We start from the raw sequence: 23170 nt of genomic DNA on the forward strand, positions 1-23170 counted from the left end.
TTCGTCAGTGTGATCCATCGAATACGTGTGCAATAGACAGGTCGTGGTACGTCAGCCAACAAGGCCGTACGGCGCGGTTACGCCGGTCCGTCAAGAGAAGAAACACGCGGCGAATTGTAAACGCAACCTTCTGAAGTCAATTATACAACTAAAAACATTCGCTCTGCGTTACAGCAACTATAGTATAGAATTCAAATAAATGGTATATCAACAATCGTATCACAAAATATGACGTCACCAGCATGAAATTTCGAATACGAGAGCGTTCAACGTACTATTTTAGATGATACACGAACTCCTTTTGTTGACACAGCCTTGGCTGGTGTATTTTCATAAAAGTCAACTCCAAGGCACACACGGTAATTTACGCGCGTGTTTGTGTTTCGTCCACATTATGCGGTAATTTGGATGAATAATATGTGATAATTTAATTGTTATGATAATGCTCTCCGTACAAACAATCAAAAGTTACAATCGATGACTCGGATGAATATATAGCCAAGGCTCGTGAGTTAGCAGTCCATCCTCCACTGTTAGCAAAAAGGTGTGTATTCGCACCCGTGACATATATACCCGTGGTACACGAAACCAGAACCTATCCTATAACCACGGTGAAATTCAAAAACAACAGATGTTCTTGCACGTAGGATGGTATGAATGTAGGATTTATATCCGCGATATTATTATCAATTAGGTTCTAGCTGCCGACTTGTAGGACGGACCACTTCTAGGCTTCTATAAGACACCGCTTACATACACGGATGATACGCGAGAAGGAGCCTATAGATAAACATGCAACACTTAGGAAGGAGTTCTGAAGTCGACCTCGGGCGGACTCGAACTCGTAATCCATCGGTGTTACAGCTGTGGATTATACCACTATACGCTATCTCGCCTCTCCACGGACTTAACTCTGTACATAGTACAGGGTGTCAAGCAACTCCACTTGCGTCGCGGGCCGGATTTAAGCCTTCAGATCGCCCGCGGGCCGCGCCAGTCTACTGATTCCAATATATTACCTTCTGCCCTTGCTTTTTACTTGAATACTTTATTATCAAGCATATCATCATCATCATTGGTTTATTAGCAATTTTATCAGTTCAATACACCACAAAAATGCGATACAATGAAAAGACAGGAAGGTGTCGAAGCGACAAGGAGTAGTCTATGGAATCTGACACCCACCTTGGCCTAGGCGATGTAAAGAGGAGGCATGCACACTGAATGAAAGTAAAGAAGATAGTATAGAAAAAGAATGCGACAAGAAATAGGGCTGCATGTCATGGGAAGCGAGATCGATAGGTCAGTCGTGGTCCGGTAATCTTGAGGATGTACTGTATTTATTTAGTAGTAATTGCTTGTATTTCGACTTGAATGTGGACATGCTCGTCGACTGTCGGATGGCCGGCGGGATACTGTTCCACACATCAGGTCCGGCAGCATATTTGATGGAGCGATGATCTTTTCGGTCGATCATATGATATTTAGACGACGTGGACGCGCGTGTGTTGTACTTGTGCGCTTTTGATTCAGAGGTAAAGAAGTCATTGAAGTATTCGGGGCAATGACCGCAGTGAAACTGATACATAAACTTGGCGATTTCTAGTTTCCGCATATCTTCTATGTTTAGGACGCCGAATCTCTTCAGCATATAATATATATAATACACTGATCATAGGGGTTCGAGAAAGTCGCAACACTGGCGAACTATGGAATTGGCAAAAATACGATAATTGCCGGTTAATTGTCCAGTTAATAACCGATACAGTGGCGCTAACGACGATATAAATCGAAAATTTTTAATGCGACCTTTGCTGTAGTCGTAATCTGTCATTAGCCCGCAGCGTATGCGTATTGTGAGGAACACAAGATATTTACCTGTAAGCCCGGACGTTGGGATTTGGTTTAATATGATTAAATCGCAATCGGGTTTCTCTTCCCAAGTCTGGGGACCTATTGGTTGGGAAGTTACACAGCAGTGTGATCATAGATATTTGAATTATCCATTTGTGTAACTGATATCCTTTCAATGCAGTGTTGGGATGACTCGAGTCACCTTTTTCATATGACTTGACTTGACTCGAGTCACTTTGCGAAAATTACTTGACTTGACTCGGCGCTTCAGAAACGTGGATTGACTCGTGACTCGGAGCAAAATTCACGAGTCAAGTTCAAGTCATTTTAAGTAACCGGCGTCGATTAAATCAACTTATCGAATGTACGTTCCGGTTATTCTCGATATACGCCGGTGTCACTTGTGAGAGCAATCATTCATTCACTGATTGTACGTTTCACTGATCCCCTTTGTCACATCACAAATATATTGACCGCTAACGAAACGATCACAGCTTACGTCAGTGGTTCTTAACCTTTTTTCCTCCAGCGCCCCCTTTCAAAAATTATCGTGCTCCAGCGCCCCCCCCCCCCAACTTCATAATGTAAGGAATGTAATAAAGACAATGAGTAAGAGGGAGGGCCGTAACAGCACTTCGTCAACCCCCTAAAAACGATTGCCTTGCGCACCCATATCGCCCCCAAGAACCCCCTATCGTGATTTCGATGGCCAGCAAAGTTTGTGTGGCCTGGTCGCCCTAGGTACCAAAATTTTCTATAATGCATGAATGAATAGGTGGTAATTACTTATATAAGTCGCGATAAACTGAGTGAGCTGCTGTATGGGAAGATAAAGGGCACGTAATTAATAATTAAACATATTCGGGCGTGCCCGCAGGTACAATTATTCGTTACCAGGGCCGTAACAGCACTTCGTCAGCCCCCCCCCCCTAAACAAAAAACGTTGGTCCTGGGCCCCCATCGGGTGATAAACCAAGCTTCCGGGGGACTTCACTCCCAGACCCCCATTAGGCTGTCCTCTATTTGCTGAAAGCCTGTTAAGTATCTATATTGGGTGTCCATTTACCGAGGCAGCTATTCTGGCCTAGTCGCGCGGAGCGCGAAAATTCTTACTAATTAATGATTGAATTGGTCAATATCATCGGGAATTGCATGTAAATTGAAATTAATTTTTATCCTCTCTCTGCTCACGTAAACACATTTACCGGTAGAGCTGAGTGAGGTGCAGTGTTCCCTCTAAGCTGCGCACGTGCGCAGTGCTGACACGGTCTCTGCGCACAGAAAATCTACGTTGCGCACAACAAATCCGAAGTTATTACCTTTTTTTAGTCGATACGCACTGTTGTCCAGGGGTCAGCGCAGTGAGTTGTTGAGTGTGCGCAGACTCATCAAAACTTATAGCAAACATTGTGAGGTTTCTTGAAAACTGTAGGGCCCGTTACTAATAATTAAACATATTCGGGTGGGCGAACCCGTTGGTATGACTTCGTTGCATGATGTTATTTCGTGACCCCCTGTCTGCAATATCAAAAAATATAGAATCGCTCAACGGGGATATCGCCCAACAGGAATATTCCTGTCGCCCAATCGTACGAAACTAAAAGACGCTCACGATTTCAGATTGGTATTTCTTCACTGACATATAATTTTTCCCTGCCAGATGGAATTCGTCTTCTGGGGTTCAGATTGCCAAGACAGGAACATTCGGTGTCAGTCATTTAGGCGCCCAATTAAACCTATATGTATTTTGAAGGCTATATGTAACGAAGTTTTCGGTGTTAATTTGCTCTGAATACTCATTAAGGATATGTCCTATCACCACATCATCTACTGCGAAGCCATTTTCCTCCAGCGCCCCCCATACCGCCCCCCTGAGCCCAGCGCCCCCCATATCGCCCCCTGAGCGTTTCCGCCCCCCTTCAAAATCGCCAGCGCCCCTTGGGGGGCGCTGGGGGCAAGGTTAAGAACCACTGGCTTACGTTGTTGTAGTCGTAGTGGCAGTTGATTAATCTAATACAGTGGTTCTCAACCGGGGGTCCGCGGACCCCTGGGGGTCCGTGAAGCATTTTCAGGGGGTCCGCGAAGCCTCTAAACTTGCAAAATGATATTTTGCCTGATTACAGCTACAAGTTCATGACTCACATCAACATAATTGCCGTCAGAGATGAAATATCCTATCTGTGCAAACTCATTTTAATTGCAGGGGGTTTGTTGGGGCGATATACAAAACCACAATCCCAGACCAACTTCAAAATGAGCTACTTGATGAAAATGACTAGGATGGACGTTATATGCTCAATGGCAAATCCGAGTCTCAATTTTGGTGGTATATATGCTTCGATCATACTCAAATGGGTCGTCGGTCCCCGTTATTATACCATTCGCTACCACCTATATTTGTGGGAATAAATTTTCGGCAATCGTTCATATCAAACCGAAGAGTCGGATTTTCAAGACACGACCACGTATTTCAAGAAATGCAGCTACAAAACTCGCTACCGTCAGCCCAATTTCCATATAAATAGTGCGGTGTTAATTTTTTGCTATATTTGGCAGTAGTCAGAAATTAATATTCGTAAAACACAGATGACGGCTGCACGATAATTGAGCTTGTTTGTGGTATTCATGGTGTTTGTCAACTACTATGCTCATTCACACCAGGCCAATTTTCTTCAATTCTATTCCGTAGCTGCCGACTTGTATCATGACCCACATCTAGGCTTTTATAAGACACCTCTTACACGGACGAGATGGCAAGGAGAAACTTTGATAAACCACCGAAACATGAGTAGGTATTCTGGAGTAACCGAAACCCAGTGCTGTTGCTGCTGTGGATTATACCACTACGCGATCTCGCCAAATTGACCTAAATTTAAACTAAAGTTTTGGGGGTCCGCGGGGTCCTTGACGCTCCAAAAGGGGTCCGCGAAGACAAAAAGGTTGAGAACCACTGATCTAATAGCAATGAGCAACGTATCTTTGTTTCTTAGACGGCTCAGTGCGTATTGCGCAGTGCTCACCTTTAACAACACTCTTCGAACGAATGCAGTTTATGCCTTTATATTCTCACGGATGTGTGGGTAGTGTCTATTGTGCAACATCAATTTGTTCAACGTCTCGAGGCTTCGTATTCGATCCTCTACGTTGGCTCATAAAATCAGACTGTAGCATGTAGCTATAGTTACTCATGTATTTTATTAACAGTTGTGCGTGTGCGCGAGCGACACAACACCATTCTGCAGGCATAATTAACTTTATAATCGTTATTTGATTCAAGATAAATGGCCAATTAATCTGTCCTTCACCCAGTTAGCAAAATGTAATGACTTTGCATCATAACTCCTACTTCGAAAATTCAATTTGACTTGAATCGTGACTTGACTCGTGACTTGACTTGACTTGACTCGACTCGACTTGACTCGAGTCACCTCCAAAAACGAGTGACTTGACTTGACTCGAGTCACCTTCGAAAATCGATTGACTTGACTTGACTCGAGTCAACATGGGCAATGACTCGAGTTGCCGACTCGTGACTCGAAGGTAGTGACTTGATCCCAACACTGTTTCAATGTAACCGGCATATAACGGTTCTGTATTGGCGCTTTCGCTTCTGTGAATAGCTACTTTTTGGTCCATTTTTCCAAAAAACTATGAACTCCGCAGTCTGCACTTTTTGACTTTTTCTTTCATCACCGGAATTTGACGGTGTCAAAAGACAGAAATGGAAACGATTTACATAAGTTGATAAGTATGATATTCGAAACCTACCTCTTATCGAATACATTCGATTAACAGAAAGAGTCATGCATACTGAATTGCATCTTAATCACGTCGAATAATAATTGTCATCATATGCTGGGCGAAATCAAAATATCCGTATTGACACGTATAGTGACGTAATGCACTGAAAAATGTGTGACATGCGACTGACGTGCAACAGGCAACATGTCAGAACAAGGTCCGGTAATCTCGAGCGCTGCGTTGCCATGTAGTCAGACTCGCATACAAACTATTGGATCTCAAAATTAGCGACTCTACTCTAAGGTTACTGCCGTACTTCACAAATCTTCTGCGAATCTTCATTTCCGAATAGCGCAGGAGGTCGGTGGTGTAATCCCATCAAAATCCCTAGCTGACCGTTTTGTGAAAGTTTCCATTTAGTTTGCTGGTGACGCAGTCGTCATACCATCATAGCCTCCTTCCCGTTTAGCGGCACAATTCCCTGACGTAGTATTTCGTTGAGAATTGTAGACTGTTGTGACGCACGAGAACGTCGTAGGTTGCGTTCCCGGAGTATCCCGATACGGTCAGTATGTAGTCGTCGGCGTGGGGTCCGATGCGGAAATTGCTGGTATTAATAGGAATTTGCGCGAATGTTATCATTGAAGTAAAGATGGTGCCTGCAAATGGGTTTCGGAGTCCTTATAAGACGATCACATTTCAGATTCTCTCTCGAAGGATTTCAACAGATTACTTATTCAATGTATTTCTCCAAGTCTTCGGCTGCGGGTCCTTATAATTCAAGGGAGCGACGGGTCAAATGCGAGTCATGGTGTTTACTGTTACTGTTCAATACACCAATGAGCCAAGTGCCTACTGTTCATTATCGAGCTCAAGTCAGGCTCGACTCACTTCTGTCAAACTCTTGGGTGATCTCGAAGGCCTCGGATTCATAATACACTCATTTTTCTCACTCTCAACATCTTTCAAACATATCTAAGACAGTTCCTGGGCTATATTTTTTAATTAGGGTATCGGTCCTCATATATACAGTACGAGATTTGAATAAGTCATGGTCGAGTCATATGAGTTGGCCGAGTCATGCGCAATGACTCGTGTACAAGTCGAGTTGATACACAAATTGACTCGTGTCGAGTATACAGCAGTCAGTTTTCAATTTTAATAAAATGACTCGAGTCCGGTCGAGTTTACGAAAAATTTCGTCGAGTCATTACAATCCTGTTATGATTTTACAACGACAAAGTGCCTGCGGTGAGCCACGGAACAGTTTCAAAACAGATAGTGTGATTCTGAAATTGGTGAATATTTAGAATTGACGACATCGCGCCGAAATGAGGAATTGACGTTACATGGAATTCTATTTCAAATATGGATAAATAATTCCAGCCTTTGGTAAAATAACTCGGTATACACTTCTATGTCACGGATCAGAAGGTAAATCGAATCAAGACAAATTTCAGCAGGATTCATATTCACCTGTATTTAGCAACCCAATAAATTCCATCTCTCGTTATCATTTTGATTTTCAACTCCCTGCCCTCTCCCTGTGTCATTCGATGCGATGCTTCGAGGCCTGAAATAAAGTAGATTGACTAGAGACACTTACATGAGATTCAATATTTCAGTATACAGATGAACTAATACTGACATACCATACATTGCTATATTTTATTCTTGCCACAATACCAAAAAGCTCACCGCCGACGCATCAACAAAGCATTAATAGGATGAATATTATATTGCATATACAATTGAACAGCTTCTTTGAGGTACAGAACTTCACCTAGTCTTGCATATATATTTGTTATGGATGCATTACACCGTGAGCATTTTGACAAAGGGAGAACAATGGAACAATACTATGCCTTATGGCAGTAATGCAGTAGGGTTCTTATGCGGGGGGAATTCCCCACTTGAAGAGGAGGGGGATTTTGTAATTTTAAGGTGGAAAATCCAGTTTTCTGGTTACAATAAGGGACGGAATCACCAAAATTTCTCATATGTGTGACAGAACTGTTAGTTCTTTATGGTTCCTTTTGTCTGCATTTTAACTAGAAGTATATTTAAGTGCTATTTGAAATCTTCCCCTTTATTCGTACAAATCCTCCTTACTCATATTTTTTCAAACTACAGCTCATATGTGCTAAAGTGTGCAACTCGCGAAACGATTCAATTTGCCAGTGGCAGCCTCTCGACCAAATTTCTCCTATTCGGGGCAAAGTCATCATCATCATCATTTTTTATTTAAGTTTTTATCAAATCCCATGTGGTCGTGCCGAATACACGTTACAATAAGGCCGCTAGTGATAGCATTTACCATTTTTAAGCTAGCATCCACCCGATCGCGAAAAATACATTCCAAATTCATCACAAGTGAACTTGATGATTTAATTATTTCTAGACAACAGCTACCAGATCGGGGAAAGATCATTGCCAAATGTAGCGCAATGATTCCACAAAGGAAAGTGACGACATATTTTCTTTTGATTCATTGATTTTCCATATAGATACAACAGAATAAATTGATACGAAAGTGGCCAGCTTTACCTTACCAAAGTATAATGCAGTCCGCATTCGCAATAGTTTGGGGATCTCCTAGAGCTTTAAATGTTGCTGTCTTATCTTTCAGACAACATGTGACTGGCGCGAGAAAAATGAGCTTTTCAAGTGAGTCGGCAAGATTTTCATAGGGGATTTTTAGCAGAATTTTTCTGATTGCGTAATCGGTTCACGATATCAGCGTTTCGGTTACAACCGTAACCCTGCAACTAAATGACGTAGTATTTGGCCATATTTGGGAATCGGAAAGGAGGAAACATTTTTTATATCATTTAAGTTAGATTAACGGAACTGAAAACACTTGATTTTAAAATATTAACTGGAAATCATCCAAAATCCCAAGGGAGTACATATGGTAACCCTAGTAGCAGGGCCAATAATGGTCTAACAAGACATACCCGACCAAAAATTCAAAAAAAAAAAAAACTTTCTGCCGAGCCAGTAATAATCTCCTTGCTAATTCTCGAATCCATTCATGAAATCATTCCATCCTCGGTAGAAATCCACGTCTCCGTATTTTCTTCGCTGGAAAACCTGCGAATTCGGTAAAAAGATCCCAGTTTCAGAAATCTCATGAATTCTCTTCTTCAAGTTCGCGCGTTTGAATATCTAGAGTTTAAAATATATTGGAGCGCAGAACTTAATTTGAACTTTTGTCGACATTAAAGCAATGGGATATATCTCAATGCTTATGATGTCTCAAACACTTCATCGTTGAGAGGTAGGCCTACGCTATATCAAAATTTCAAAATTCTACTCACAGTCCATTTTTTATATGCAATCCCGTTATTTTCATCGTCTGCTTTTATTTCTAGTTCCTTCATTATCCCAGACATATTTTCTGTACCCTTCATATGAAACGTACACAGATTAAAACGTTCAGTGGTTACCTATATACTCACATGCCAACCCCACTATCCCCCTCTAAGATCCATTTTCCGTTGGCATATCTCGTGAAAAAATCCGCTAAAAATGACAAATGTTTCAAATTCGAAGGCGATTTCTTCGTACCTGACAAAGCCTTTGTAGATCACGAATCCGCACATCAAAAGAATCAAAATCTTCAGCAACATTTTCAAAAAGTCACTTATGTGACCGCTTTGAGAATTTGTTATCGACGATAAAATGAAGAAAAAAGGTTTGCAGACGGCAAACGTATAACGCAATCAATGTTACGATATCACAAGCGGTCCTCAATATTTATGTGCAGTCCTGAATTTTCCAATCAACTTTGAATCACAGACCACATACGAAATTTCTCGGGAGCACTCACAAATCACTTCCTTGTGTCGAATGAATGAATGAATATATTAATCGTTCGTATTTGTCGCTCTAATATAATAAATGGGAAATATTGCGAACTCTTCATTTAAAAACCTTGACATGCGAGCTCATTGTTTTTGAAAGTTGCTTTTTTAATTAAATCCATTCACGGCAAGAAACATCCATTTGCAAATTTCGGTCATCATGTGGAGTACATAGTGATGAAAAGAAAAAGCAATGTTGTGACGTTTAAGCGAAGAATAATGCGATCAATCGATCGATACAACCAAGGGTTAAACTAGTCAGTACCAGTATCAGTTTATTAATAAATAATTTCATCATTTTAAAACACCACAAGACTGCGATACAATGAAAAGATATCATGGTATTGAAACGACTTGGATTCGGTCAATATAATCACATCAGCCACAAAAGCAATTTTATCGTGTTGTTACGATTTTGTACCAAGTCCTAGATGTAAGTACTTAGCTAAACCGTGGTATCGAACATTCGACAACAGGATGGCCCAATATAGTCAGCCCACAAGATTACTGGACCGCAATCTGACATATCGACCTCGCCTACCAATACATGCAGCATTCATTTTTGTCGCTTCCCCTTTTATCATCCTTTCTCAAATCCAGTGTGCATTCTTCTTATTTACATGCTGTAGGCCAAGGTGGGTGTCTGAATAAAAGACTACTCCAAGTCGTTTTGGCATCTTCCTATCTTGTCATTATATCTCAATCTTGGTTTCGATTTGTTACAAATTTTAATAAAATGATGACCATGATCATCGCCTAGGCCCGGGTCGGTGTCTGATTTCAAACAATAATCCAAGTCGTTTCGACATCTACCTATCTTTTCATCATATTGCAGTCTTGTGGTGTTTTGAATTGATGAAAATTTTTTATAAACTGAACTGAATGACAGAACTGAAATGCGTACATCGATGGTTGCTTGAAAACATACACTCGATGTCGCTATGCAAGGCAAATATCTGCCAACTCGCAATATTGCTGCATCAACACAGTCTTGGACAACTAAACAATAATTCTAGTTTCTAGATAAGTCTAGTTGTCTAATTAGACCGAAATACCGGTAACCTTATACTAATCTAATTTATAAAATGATTCTATTCCACGGTCTCATTTAAACTCTAGTCTAATTTCTGATTCTCCAGAAAATGCTACACAGGCAAAGGCAAACAGTAGGGTATCTTGCGAAACGAGCCAAGCTTAACTGCTGTACAAGTACATGTACAGACATTTGCTCTGCTCTGCTCATGCTTATAAGAATCGACTCTGATTTGATATGAACTGAACTTCATTCGATGCCCAAATTTTCGTGAATTCTATAATTCTAATCTAATTTGGAAAAACTGTGTAGCTGTAAATTCTAATCTAACTAAAAGATGAAAGTTTTCTAGTTGTCCTCTTGTTTATCAAGTTATCTGCACGAATATATACTGAATTGATTGAAATACGAAATATAACGAATGACTTTAAACAGCAAAAAGCATTGGTGCTTGTTGCAAAACCCGACCCGCACCTCTCAGAACTACAACTTGATGTTTGAAAACCAATCATTCATTATCTTTTTGCATCTCGATTTCAGAAATTTAATAATGGAGCCGTTGGTGATCAACGTATTCTATTCAATGATATGTTTTATTGCGACCATCCGAGCCATCCCCAATTTCAAGGATATTTTCGTTCGAGCAAATTTATTCGGAAAAGACTTGAACAAAAATTCAAATGCAAAGGTTCCAGAAGCCATGGGAGTCATTACCGGAGCTATTTATTTGGTCACAATGTTCCTGTTCATCCCGGTACCATTTCTCAATGGCGATGTCACGAAGATTGAGTTTCACAACAAATATTTCATCCAATTTTTGGGGGCGTTGCTCGCAACTTGTTGTATGGTTTTTCTTGGATTTGCGGACGATGTGTTGAATCTGAAATGGAGGCATAAACTCTGGTTGCCAACTATTGCTACACTGCCGTTATTGATGGTATATTATGCCAACAACGGAAATACATACATTGTAGTGCCAATACCGCTGAGAGCTATACTTGGTGCACAAATGAATTTAGGAATTATGTACTACGTGTACATGGGAATGCTTGCTGTATTCTGCACAAATGCGATCAATATTTTAAGTGGAATCAATGGCCTTGAAGTAGGACAGTCCGTTGTGATAGCGATTTCTATCATATTCCATAATGTGATTGAGTTATCGGGTGAAAATTCCTCAAATCATACATTTTCGTTATACTTCATGCTGCCGTTTTTAGGTGCCAGTCTTGCATTATTGTATCATAATTGGTATCCGTCTGCGGTTTTTGTTGGTGATACTTATTGTTATTTCGCGGGGATGACGTTTGCTGTCGTCGGTATTTTGGGTCATTTCAGCAAAACGATGCTGCTGTTCTTTTTGCCGCAAGTCATAAATTTCGTGTATTCGGCCCCGCAAATATTTGGATTCATACCGTGCCCGAGGCATCGATTACCCAAGTACAATAAAGAGTTGGATAAAGTCGGTATGAGTTTTGCCAAGTTTAAGGAAAACGAACTGAATTTGCCCGGGAAGCTGATTTTGAGAATTGTGGATGTTTTTGGGCTGAATTGCGTAAAAGCGAATGTCGGTGAAGATGGTGCGTTTATAGAATGTAGCAATTTTACTTTGAATAATTTGTTCTTGAAATTATGCGGGCCTATGCATGAACGATCGCTAACTGTTCTCCTTTTACTGTTCCAATTTTCGTGTTCAATTATCGCATTTCTCATCCGTTACGAAGCGAGCAAGTACTTTTTTTAACTGAATGATTCACCTTTTTAATGAAATGAATACAATAATTGCTAATTCCTATTAAAAAAACATGTAGGCTAATGTATATAATGCCACAATTTAGAAATCTGAACGAGTGATTTTCAAGCCATGGTAAAACTACAGTCTGAGACTTGAAACTCGTGTTGTATCAAGTATATTGGGCATTGCTAATTTCTTAATAATTTGATCGTGAGGTGGTCAGTAATAAAGTACTTCCACTTTTTATATTACTCAAGTAGGTTTTGTGTACTTGTACTACTTGAGTGGTTATGTCTTTGAACTACTTTCACTCGACAATTTTTTTAAGCAAAACTACTTGCACCTATTTAGGTAGCCTGCTTAGATCATCATTTTCTGCTTTCAATTGAAGCAATCTTGGCGTGTCTTGGAAATCGTTACTTCAAATTGTGCTTGAGTCGCAATTTACATCATCATATCCGCTTTTATTGCAATTTTGAATATTATATTCTGTTGCTGTTATAATGAGCTACATTGGCCATTTGCTATCAAAATTTCCGTTACATGAGTAAATCTGTCGAAACACTGCTTACTTTTCTACTTGACATATGTAAAATGTACTCTAACTTCAAAAACTTTTGCTGAAGTACCGAATGAGTCGACATTGTTAGTATACTTCATTTTACTAAAGTAGCCTCCTTTGGTACCAACTACCCCTGGGCCCTGGCTATTAGCACATCAAGAATTAATTGCAGTGTATCGAACTCACATGTCAACCTTGAATTGTAGCCCCCAGCCCCCCTATCTGTCGCACTATACATTTTAAGTATCTCGACCAGTCTGCCTGTAGACTTTGTATTTCAAGATCATTAAAAATAGCAGGCAATGTCTTATCATTGTATTGACACAATTAACTTCAAATTTTACTGGCTACCTCATGAAATTGTTAGGTTGTCTAAAAACAATGTATAACAAAAAATATTTTTTTTATGATGATAGAATTTCCCATGGTAAGTACTTTTTTTCTCAAATCCAAAATGTTCTATCCCAATAACTTTGCTTCTACCTGTTGCAATTGAGCGGGTAGCCAGTGAAATTTGAAAAATTTTCAGTTGTATTTTTCATTTATTAAATCCAAAACTTCCTTCTCTTGTAGTAACGCTTCTACAGGTTGGAAGTGACCCAAATTTGGTGTGCAGAGTTTTAAGGCAACCCAACAACGTAATCAAGTAGCCAGTAAATGTACTTTGGTACTGACCACCTCTAATAATTAGCATATCAAGAATCAAATAGAGTGTGTGCAACCCAACTATCAACCTTGAATTATTACCCCCTAGCAGTCGCTTATTGCATTGTAAAGTTCAGCCTGTAGACTTTATAGTGAAAATAGTAGGCATTGTCAACTTTTTTGTATTTATTCGCACAGACTCTTACTATGGCGTCTAGTGAGAATGGAAATTTCCAGCAAAACGACACATTTGTTCGACCTGATATGTTCCATCCGGCTTCCTTAACGGACGAGGAGGCAAAATTAATGAAGCAATTACGTTTTGAATCAGCCTGGCACCGTGGATATCCATTTGCTTTTCTGGCTGGTTCAGTCACGGCGTTATTGACTAAACGTTTCAGCATACCGTCAAGACTAATGCTCACTGCAGTCTCTGGTGTTATGGGAAATGTCGTAGGCAGAATAACGTATCTTCCTACCATACACAAAAGACTTCTATCGGATTTACCAGCAGATTCGCCGCTACGTCAAAAACTGGAGCTTATGAAACAAAAAGGTCCTCAAGGTTTGAACGATCAGGTCGAAGACCCGGTTCAATTTGAGGTAGAATCATCGCCAGCTGAAACTGCATTTTCCGATTTGCCAAAAGAAAACGTTGTGTCACAGAAAAAGTTTGTTACCTACGAAGAATTACGACGTCGCAACAGAAATAACGAACCGACGAACATTAGACCGAAACAATCTGACTCTGAAACGGTTGATGTAGTATCAAATGATGCATCGACCAGAAACAAACGATATAACAAATACGGCGACGAGATTGTTGACGGATGAAACTGTGACCCTCATTGTCTCGTTTTGATCAAATAGATGTGAATGGATCTAGACTAGGGGTTGGCCGCAATGATTCTCAATTCGAGTATTAATTGAAATGATTTGAGTCGAGTAGGTAGAGACGATTGTTTCGAGTACTGAAATTATATGCCCCTCCCAACTAAGAGTTGTAATATCTTTTTCAACATGAGAGCCTTGAAACCTTGATTAGTTGTATCGCAACGTCTGAAACTGCGCACTAGGAGTATTAAAAAATGACTTTTTTCTCTCAAATCGTACTGGCTACTTGATAAAATTGTTAGGTTACCTAATTTGAGCCTACAAACCAAATTTGGTTCAATTCCAGCCAGCAGCCGCATTGCTACAGGAGTACGAAGTTTATATTTATTTTATAAAAATAAATCAACAAAAATTTCGAAATTTTCTGTTCACCCCATGAAAGTGTTAGGGTGTCTATTGACACGATGCTCATCAAATTTGGCTCAATTCCAACTAGCGGAAGCGAAGTTATTAATGTTGAAAAATTTGGATTTTAATGAAGTAGTATACTGTGGGCACACCAATAATAAATAATTGAAGAATTGGTCACCGTAAATACTATTTTATTCAAATCCAAAATTTTTCGACGGCTATAATTCTGCTTCCAGTGGTTGGAATTGAGCCAAATTTGGTGAGCATCGTTTCTATAGACAGACAACCTAACACTTTCATGAGGTGAACAGAAAATTTAAAATTTTGTTCATTTATTTTTATATAATAAATAGAAACTTAGTACTCCTGTAGCAATGCGGCTGCTGGCTGGAATTGAACCAAATTTTGTGTGTAGGCTTAAATTAGGTAACCTAACAATTTTATCAATTAGCCAGTACAGTTTGAGAAAAGAAGTCATTTTTGTATTTTTTATACCCCCTTCTGCGCACGTTAGCAGAAATGACATTTCTTAGGAGTCTTGAGCAACCCACAGCATTGTCATCACAGAGTTCAATGACGTAGTTATGTTTGAAAAAATACTAAATGATCTGTATGTGGCTTAAATCTAGCTTTCATTTCTATTTGGTTACATAAAAGATTCATTTCTGAATTTTGCACATCCAAAATATTTTGGCGTGACAATGAGTGATAGGCTGTGACTCGAATACTCGACTCAAAGCCTAATAATTGAATCACTCAATTTTGCCGTTCGTTCTTGCTCGAAAAGTGTGAGGAAGTCATGGCCTAGCCAAACTTTGACACAAAATGTATAATTAATATTCAATTGAGCTGTTGCTTCTCATATGTTAAAGATTTGACACTCTAATTAGAGCCCGATCGATGTCAGATTTACTGATAACCCCGATTTATTCGGCCAATATTCAAAAGATATCGCATCTAGCTCAAGTGCTTTTATTTGAACGGCTTTCCAGCCATTGTTATTACCGTATTGGATACAAAATAAACTAGAAAATGTTGCATCTGGAAAACTTTTGTAATCTATAAGAAATCGATGAATATTCCCAGTCTATCAGTCGCAGATTATATTTCTCTAACTCCCTGGTACCATGTGGCATCATTAAAATTGCAGATATTTAGTTACCTCTCCTGCAGATATCGATATTTGTGATCTTGACTTGGCAATCGGTGTGGTTCTAGTTCTGATATCATTTAAATCTTGTCAAATTCGTGTTCTTTTGCCTCGATACCGCCGCGTTTGCATTCTTTATTCGAATTCTCTTTACAATTTTCCAGCCGCTATTACTTACGGTACTGAATAAGCAGTTTCTGTCAACAATTGCCAAAAATGGTGAGTGCTCGATAATTTCTTTCGTGTGAAGTGAATAACGCCGTTTTTCTAACAGGCCCGCTATCTTTCGCAAGAGCAAATTGCCGAATTCCGAGAATGTTTCAGTCTCTACGACAAGAAGAGGAACGGGAGGATACGCTCCAGTGACCTCACCACTGTCATGAGGTCGCTCGGATCGAGTCCCACGAAAAAAGAAATTGCCGAACATCTGAAAAGTGCTGGAAAAAGTAAATCTTACATCCTGATTTATTTAAATGAAATAGCTATCCAACAACTGATGCATAAATTTAAGAATGGTTGTATTTCCCCTTTTCCCTATTAGCTTGCAGAATTGTGATCAAGTCACAAGTCAATGTCACTGACTGTTACAGTTTTGACTCGAGTCAAAGTCATTTTCAATTCCCCACCGAGGCAAGTCCAAGTTAGGGAGCAACGGGTCAAGTATAAATCCAAGTCGGGCTCGAAGGGTTCATTCTTTTAAGCTTGTTGGCGATATCGAACGCCTCACATTCATAATACATTTATTCACCTCTTAACATGTTTATTCAAAAAATAGGGTTATGCGCCTAGTCACAAGTCAACCTCACTTTTACAGTTTTGACTCGAGTGAAGTCAAGTCGTTTTGAATTCACCACCAAGTCGCAAGTCGGGGAGAATAGGCTCAGGTCCGAGGACCACAGTGTTGAGACTCGAGCCATTATATTCAGTTCGAGTTCAGGGCATGTTCAAGTCACTTTTTCACAACTCTGCTTTAGTGATATCGCATTCATAATATACTAATTTCCTCACTCTTTATAGTTTCTGGCCCTATATTGGAAATATCAGTATTGATAAACGAAATAGCATTTACTATTCTGCCAAGTTACAGTGAAATACCTGCCTTTCCGTATTTAGTTGTATGACTTGGTCGAGTCATGTGCAATGACTCTAGTACAATTCCGGTAAAGACACAAATAGACTCGGATCCAGTCAACAAAAGAACGCGAGTCGAGCCATACAACACTGATACTGTCATCTCTAGTTAATATTTTTAGTCTTGACCAATCTTTATATTTTCTGTCTGTCTCTCATGACCAGCAGCACCCAGTATCCCTCTGAAAGATTTTAATCTTTTTTAGAATCGAGCGACGAAATGGATTTTTCCGAGTTTCTAACAATCATGTACAAGCAACTATCCAACGAGGACGCGACGTCTGAGATCTTGGAAGCGTTCAAGGTACGATGCTGTTTACTCTCTCTCTCTCTCTCTCTCTTGTTGACTCGATCCGACGACTAGTGCCGAGCGTTGAGCAAAATCGAGCACTTGAATTAAAAAATATGTCTTTTAACGGATTTAAATATCATTATAAAAAGCAGCTCTTGCAATCATAACCTAATTGCTATTGTTTAATTTCTTCATTCTCATACCATTGAGAGTTTGTTACCGTTTGTACTGTTTACTTGTTATTTTCCCAATTGTTTAGTTACTTGTTTATTATATAGCTAGATTGACAGCAGTGATATGCCAAATCATTAATTATAGATATACATATATGGGTTATATGTAATTGGTATTGCATGTTGGCCTATATATGACTGTCTGTTTAATGTATGAGGTGACCAGCTGACTTGAAGACCCAATGGTCGTATCGCTGGCCACCATTTCACAGCATTACTTTCTTACATCTGGAAATAAACTTCTGTCTGTCTGTCTGAGGCTTAGAGTCTATTCGAGTATCTATCATTCTGACGTCACAACCGTATGAATGATGTGACAAATTCAAATATGTACCTTTTTATTTTATTTTTACAAACAACATAATGCCAGTTCTACGTCAAAGTAAAGATGATTTGGTATTTTTCGAGCAATCACGACTTTACATGTCATTTCCCCTAATATATATAGCTTTGCACTACATGTTTCGTATGCTGCGATATGACCAATCGAGGTTCACAGAATTCCACAGTGGAAAATAATATTGACACTTTAATTATCATTGGTAAATTAACTCTTAGTGGTACTCCAAAAAATAATCTCTCACGACTCAAATCCTTAGAATCGATACTTCATTCAGATTCGAGTCATTGTGCCCAGCCATAGTCAATACCCTGCTGCAAATTGTGGTGTGTGATGTATGAATATGAATATATCGTGTATTTATTCAGCTCTCTGACGAGAGAGGCAAGGGCAGCATTCCAGCCTCCTATCTGAGAACGATATTGATGAGGACTGGGGAAAGAATGTCTGCAAAAGAAGGTGCGGGATAATAGAGTAGAAAATCTCCAGCAATATATATTATGGTTGTTCAAAAATTACTTTTTATTCAAATTTCGCTTAAAATTTTGTAATGGAAAAAACTAGTATGTAGTTTACGGTGCGTGATTCTATAATTAGGAAAGAATTTCCCGTCGTAAATACTATATTGATAAATCCAAAAGCTTTTACTCCCAAGAACTACAATTCTATGAGTTAGAATTGAGACGAATTAGTTTTTTTAGACAACTTAACAACTTCTTGGAGTAGGCAGTAAAATTTGTGAAAAAATAATAGATTTTTGAACAACCCTGATATACATTGCAGGGATATAGTGATCATCCAACCATGAATGTATCGCATCCCGGAGAACTTGGCTCTAGTATAAAACCCCTGATTCGAGAGAATCAGCTAGACTCATTTGCTAAACCTACTTGTATCAACGTCTGAAATATATTCGTATGTCTTGTGTAATATCTGCGTCTTGAGAAGATCTCACCAGGAGAACGAGGCTCCCAGGTTAAGTAGCCAGCCAGCTAAACCAATAATACTTAGGTTAGCTATACTTCTACTCCCAGGAACTAATACCTCTGCACTTATCGCTGCAACATACATATAGCATACAATATCGATTAATAACAAATCCGCTTTTTTGCAGTCGAACAGATCTTCCGAGCTGGTAACGTGCGACCCAACGGCACAGTGCAGTACCATGACTTTGTGAGGATGATTCAGACTCCTGTGGAATATTAGATCTTGATACCATTTTTCTTACAATAGTATTTCTTCAATCAACTGTCAGTGTTTGCAATATTTTTCTGTGATCCGATAAATATATTAATTTCTAGCAATCTTCTGCATTTTGTCATCAGATGGAAAATAGTCACGTCAACAAGAAGCCGTGCCTCAGCTGAGGAGCAGCAAGGAAGACGCACAGTATCGGTTTATTATTAATTTCATTAGATCAAAACAGCACGAGATTGCGATACAATGATTAGATAGGAAGGTGTCGCGGCGACTTGGAGTTGTCTATGAAGTAGGCCTAGGCGATGTAAAGAAAGAGGCATGCACATTGAATATATCAGATCGTGGTCCGGTAACCTCAGCTACTGACTGGTATTCATTCAGTAGAGCCTGTTCGTATTTTGACAATTCAATTTATTGCTACGATTTGCATCATTTCAATACACCATAAGACTGCGATACAATGAAAGATAGGCAGGCGTCGAAACGACTTGGATTAGTCTTCGAAATCAGACACACACTGAATGAAAAGTAAAAGAAGATAATATTAATGGACAAATGACAAAAAAAAGGTGGCATGTATCGGATGTTCAATTGCCCATGCTTGACGACTATATCGGGTTGTCGTCGAAATATCGTTCGGAAGTAGCGGTATCGCATGCTTGGGACGGAGATCATAAAGTTACCTTATCCTGTAGAATGCTAATCGTCTGATTAAAAACTATTAATTGTAGCAACGTACTTCGCTGGATTAAAAGTTTCACCAGGAGACTAAGGATAACCCTCAACTCACGTGAAATTTTATCCAACTTCATGCGCCACGATAAGATTTTCATTCAGACAATTAGCATTCTCCCGGATAAGCTAACTTTATAATCTCCCCCCTAAATGTGTTTTTATGCTGGCCATATGGTATTGGTAGTAGGCAGGGTTGTAACCAAGTCATATGGCTCCGAGTCACAAGTCAATCTCACTTTTGTAGTTTTGACTCGAGTCATGTCGAGTCATTATCACTTCTCCACCGAGTCAAGTCCGAGTCCAAGTCATCGATAAGAGGGTCGAGTCCGAGTCATGGTATTATGACTCGAGTCCGAGTCCAAGTCATTGTGTTGACTGCTCAGTTTCCAGTCAAAGTCTTGTTAAACCCACTTTTATACCTCTGTTTGGTGATATCGAATGGTTTGCATTTATAATATACTAATTTTCTTCACTTTTAGCAGTTTCTGGTCGCATTTTCAAGTACCAGTACCAATAGACGAAATACCAAGAGTGTGGTTACTTTATTTCTCTTCGAAATTACAAGCAAATGTCGGTCTAAGCCAGGGGTGGGCAAACTTTTGAGCTCGCGGGCCGCATTCGACATCTGAATCCATTCGCGGGCCGCACTATATAAAATTGGTACTATACACCAAAACGCAGTAGTGGTGTTTGATTATATCACATAGTGATGACATGGAGATAATATATATGCTGATTCAATGCAAGCCAAACATTATACTTTGATGATATCGGACAAGCGTGAGAAACAGTGGCGAGATTTCATAGGCTGTTCGACCGCAATATCCAATTTATCGGTTGTCCCGAATCTCAGAACGGGATTAAAATTTAAATCTGTGAGCAGCGATCTGTTCATAGATTTACCAATTCCACTTTTGGTACAGTTCCAGGACACACAATGCTGACAGCATCATAACCATGTCAGCTTCATACACGCTTCTACTATGTGTAGATAAAATATAAATCCCCTAATTGTACGCATACAGAGAACGAATCTACCCAAGACACGCGCGAATCGTTATTATAAGCACACCACTGAAATAATTAAAACTGGACTGGCCAATCTGAAATCACACTAGTGATCCGAATTATGTCAATGTCGTTTAGGAGTTCTGTGATGCTTACCAGTTGAAACCTTTTAAACTGCGTGGGCCTTGAGATCGGGCTGTCGTGCCAGAAATTGAACATAAAAGTAAAATAGGAAGTATTTACCCTATAACTGTATGTAAATCGCGCGAAGCGCGAAAAAATTTCTGTTGAGCTCAGCTTTGCGTCCCCTTCAGATGCTTTCACGACCCCCCCAAGGAGGGTGCGCCCCTCCGTTTGACAACCACTGTCTTAGAATTATTATGGTGAAACATACTAAGAAATAGGTTAATCAAGTTATTTTAATTCGAATTTTAGTATGCATTTTATCAATATTTTTGATAAGTTTCTATAGACTCTCGCGGGCCGCACAGAACGATGTCGAGGGCCGCATGCGGCCCGCGGGCCGTAGTTTGCCCACCCCTGGTCTAAGCCGTCTGAGCATCGAGTCATATGACTTGGTTCGAGTCATGCGCAATGACTCGAGTCCAAGTCGAGTCAATACAAAGATTGACTCGAGTCGAGTCGAGTCATTTCCGTATTTTGAGAAAATGACTCGAGTCGAGTCGAGTCATCAGAAAATCGTGACTCGAGTCGGACTCGAGTCGAGTCATGACTCGAGTCATTACAACCCTGGTAGTAGGACGAAGACGACGCGCGTGTGTTGTAATAAATGCGCTTTTGATTCAGAGATGAAGAAGTCGGGCAGCGACCACTACGAAACTTACACTTAAACTTGGCAATTTCTATGCACATATCTTTTTTGTTTAGGTTTTGAAATGATGAAATAGTAAAACTGATACTGGTCACCGAATTTTCTGAGCAGCCAGATCATAGGGCCCTTTGGGGGCCTGGTCATCATGATACGGAGAACCGGATGTTGTAGTTTTGCAGCTGGCGAAAGTGCACTAACAATTATATTACCTCAGCAGATGATGCAATATTGTAACTTCCATTGGAATAACGGGAGATCCCAAAGCGGCATGTAGCGGCTAGGCGGTATGACAGACCAGTTTCGTGATTCTAGCGACAGAATGCGACTCTTCCAGGGCAAGTTCGAGTCCAATAAGACATCTCGGTGATGATGAAAAGGCCACACCTTCCTGTCTTTCCATTGTATCACTATCTTGTGGTGTTTTGAAATGATGAAATCATTGTGAAACGAACTTCCGCCCAGAAATTTATTCATTACGTAAAAGTTACGGTCTACTGGTCACGTTATAAAATAAACAAAAACTGAACATTGAGTTGAGATGGTTGCCAGTAAACTCGCCCCAAAGTAAATTCGGCCCAGGCAAATTCGGTCATTACATCAGTAAATTCGGCCCACCGAGAATATTGTATTATAATGTATCACCAACCGTTAACATGAAATAATTACATAATTATACTATTATTAAGTGATTTGGATGTCAGGGTATGCGTAGATCGCGTAATCACGGGAGATAGCGCGGATATTCACGGGGACCGAATTTACCGACGGCCGAATTCACCGGTCAATTCACTGGTTACTCGGTCAATTCTGCCCTCGGAGAATTTTTTATAAAAATGTATTACCAACTATTATTGTGAATTAATTTCATAATTATATTATTATCAAGTGATTTGGAGAACAGGGTATGCGTATAAATATATATATGTATATATATATGCCGATGTTTACGGGGCCGAATTTACCGACAGCCGAATTCAATCGGTATATTCGGCCCTCGGAGAACATTGTGTGAAATTGTATTACGAACTAATAATGTGTATTATATTACATAATTATAATATTATCAAGTGATTTGGAGGTTTAGGGTTAGGATTAGCGTTAGGGTTAGGATTAGGGTTAGGTTAGGGTTAGGATTAGGGTTAGGTTAGGATTAGGGTTAGGTTAGGGTTAGGTTAGGATTAGGGTTAAGGTTAGGTTAGGTTAGGATTAGGGTTAGGTTAGGATTAGGATTAGGGTTAGGTTAGGATTAGGTTAGGATTAGGGTTAGGTTAGGATTTGGGTTAGGGTTCAGGTTAGATAATGGTATTATTGTAACTGTTGTTGTTACTCTGGCCCTGGCCGAATTTACCGAGGGCCGAATTCACCGAGGGCCGAATTCACCGACGGCCAAAGTGACCGAGGGCCGAATTCGACGGGCCGAATTTACTTTGGGGCGAGTTTACTGGCAACCGTTGAGATACTTTTAGCACCGCGCACGAAGCATATGGGCAGTCGCATTTTCCTGATCGATAGTGTGAAAGTTGTCAGGGTTGAACTTCTCTGGCGCATGGTTAGGATATCCAAGT

At 39.9% G+C, this 23170-nt stretch overlaps 3 protein-coding genes across 3 annotated transcripts; all 3 read left to right on the top strand.

Moving 5' to 3' along the window:
- The first annotated feature begins 10721 nt into the window (after positions 1-10721).
- Positions 10722-12562, top strand: LOC145440672 (UDP-N-acetylglucosamine--dolichyl-phosphate N-acetylglucosaminephosphotransferase-like). The gene has a single exon (XM_080318393.1). The coding sequence runs from the start codon at positions 10916-10918 to the stop codon at positions 12236-12238; it is 1323 nt and encodes a 440-aa protein (XP_080174519.1). The 5' UTR covers positions 10722-10915; the 3' UTR covers positions 12239-12562.
- Positions 12563-12692: 130 nt separating this feature from the next.
- LOC145440699 (OCIA domain-containing protein 1-like) lies at positions 12693-15691 on the top strand. The gene has a single exon (XM_080318428.1). The coding sequence runs from the start codon at positions 13644-13646 to the stop codon at positions 14268-14270; it is 627 nt and encodes a 208-aa protein (XP_080174554.1). The 5' UTR covers positions 12693-13643; the 3' UTR covers positions 14271-15691.
- A 296-nt stretch (positions 15692-15987) lies between these two features.
- Positions 15988-19134, top strand: LOC145440705 (calmodulin-like protein 4). Its single transcript, XM_080318438.1, has 5 exons — positions 15988-16050; positions 16106-16277; positions 17169-17266; positions 18196-18286; positions 18942-19134. Exons 1-5 carry the CDS (start codon positions 16048-16050, stop codon positions 19034-19036), a joined length of 459 nt encoding a protein of 152 aa, XP_080174564.1. The 5' UTR covers positions 15988-16047; the 3' UTR covers positions 19037-19134.
- Positions 19135-23170: the final 4036 nt, after the last annotated feature.

The sequence above is a fragment of the Botryllus schlosseri genome, chromosome 6 (assembly GCF_051294905.1).
Source record: "Botryllus schlosseri isolate E-star chromosome 6, Bs_hap1, whole genome shotgun sequence".
In the NCBI taxonomy this organism is placed as follows: Eukaryota; Metazoa; Chordata; class Ascidiacea; order Stolidobranchia; family Styelidae; genus Botryllus; species Botryllus schlosseri.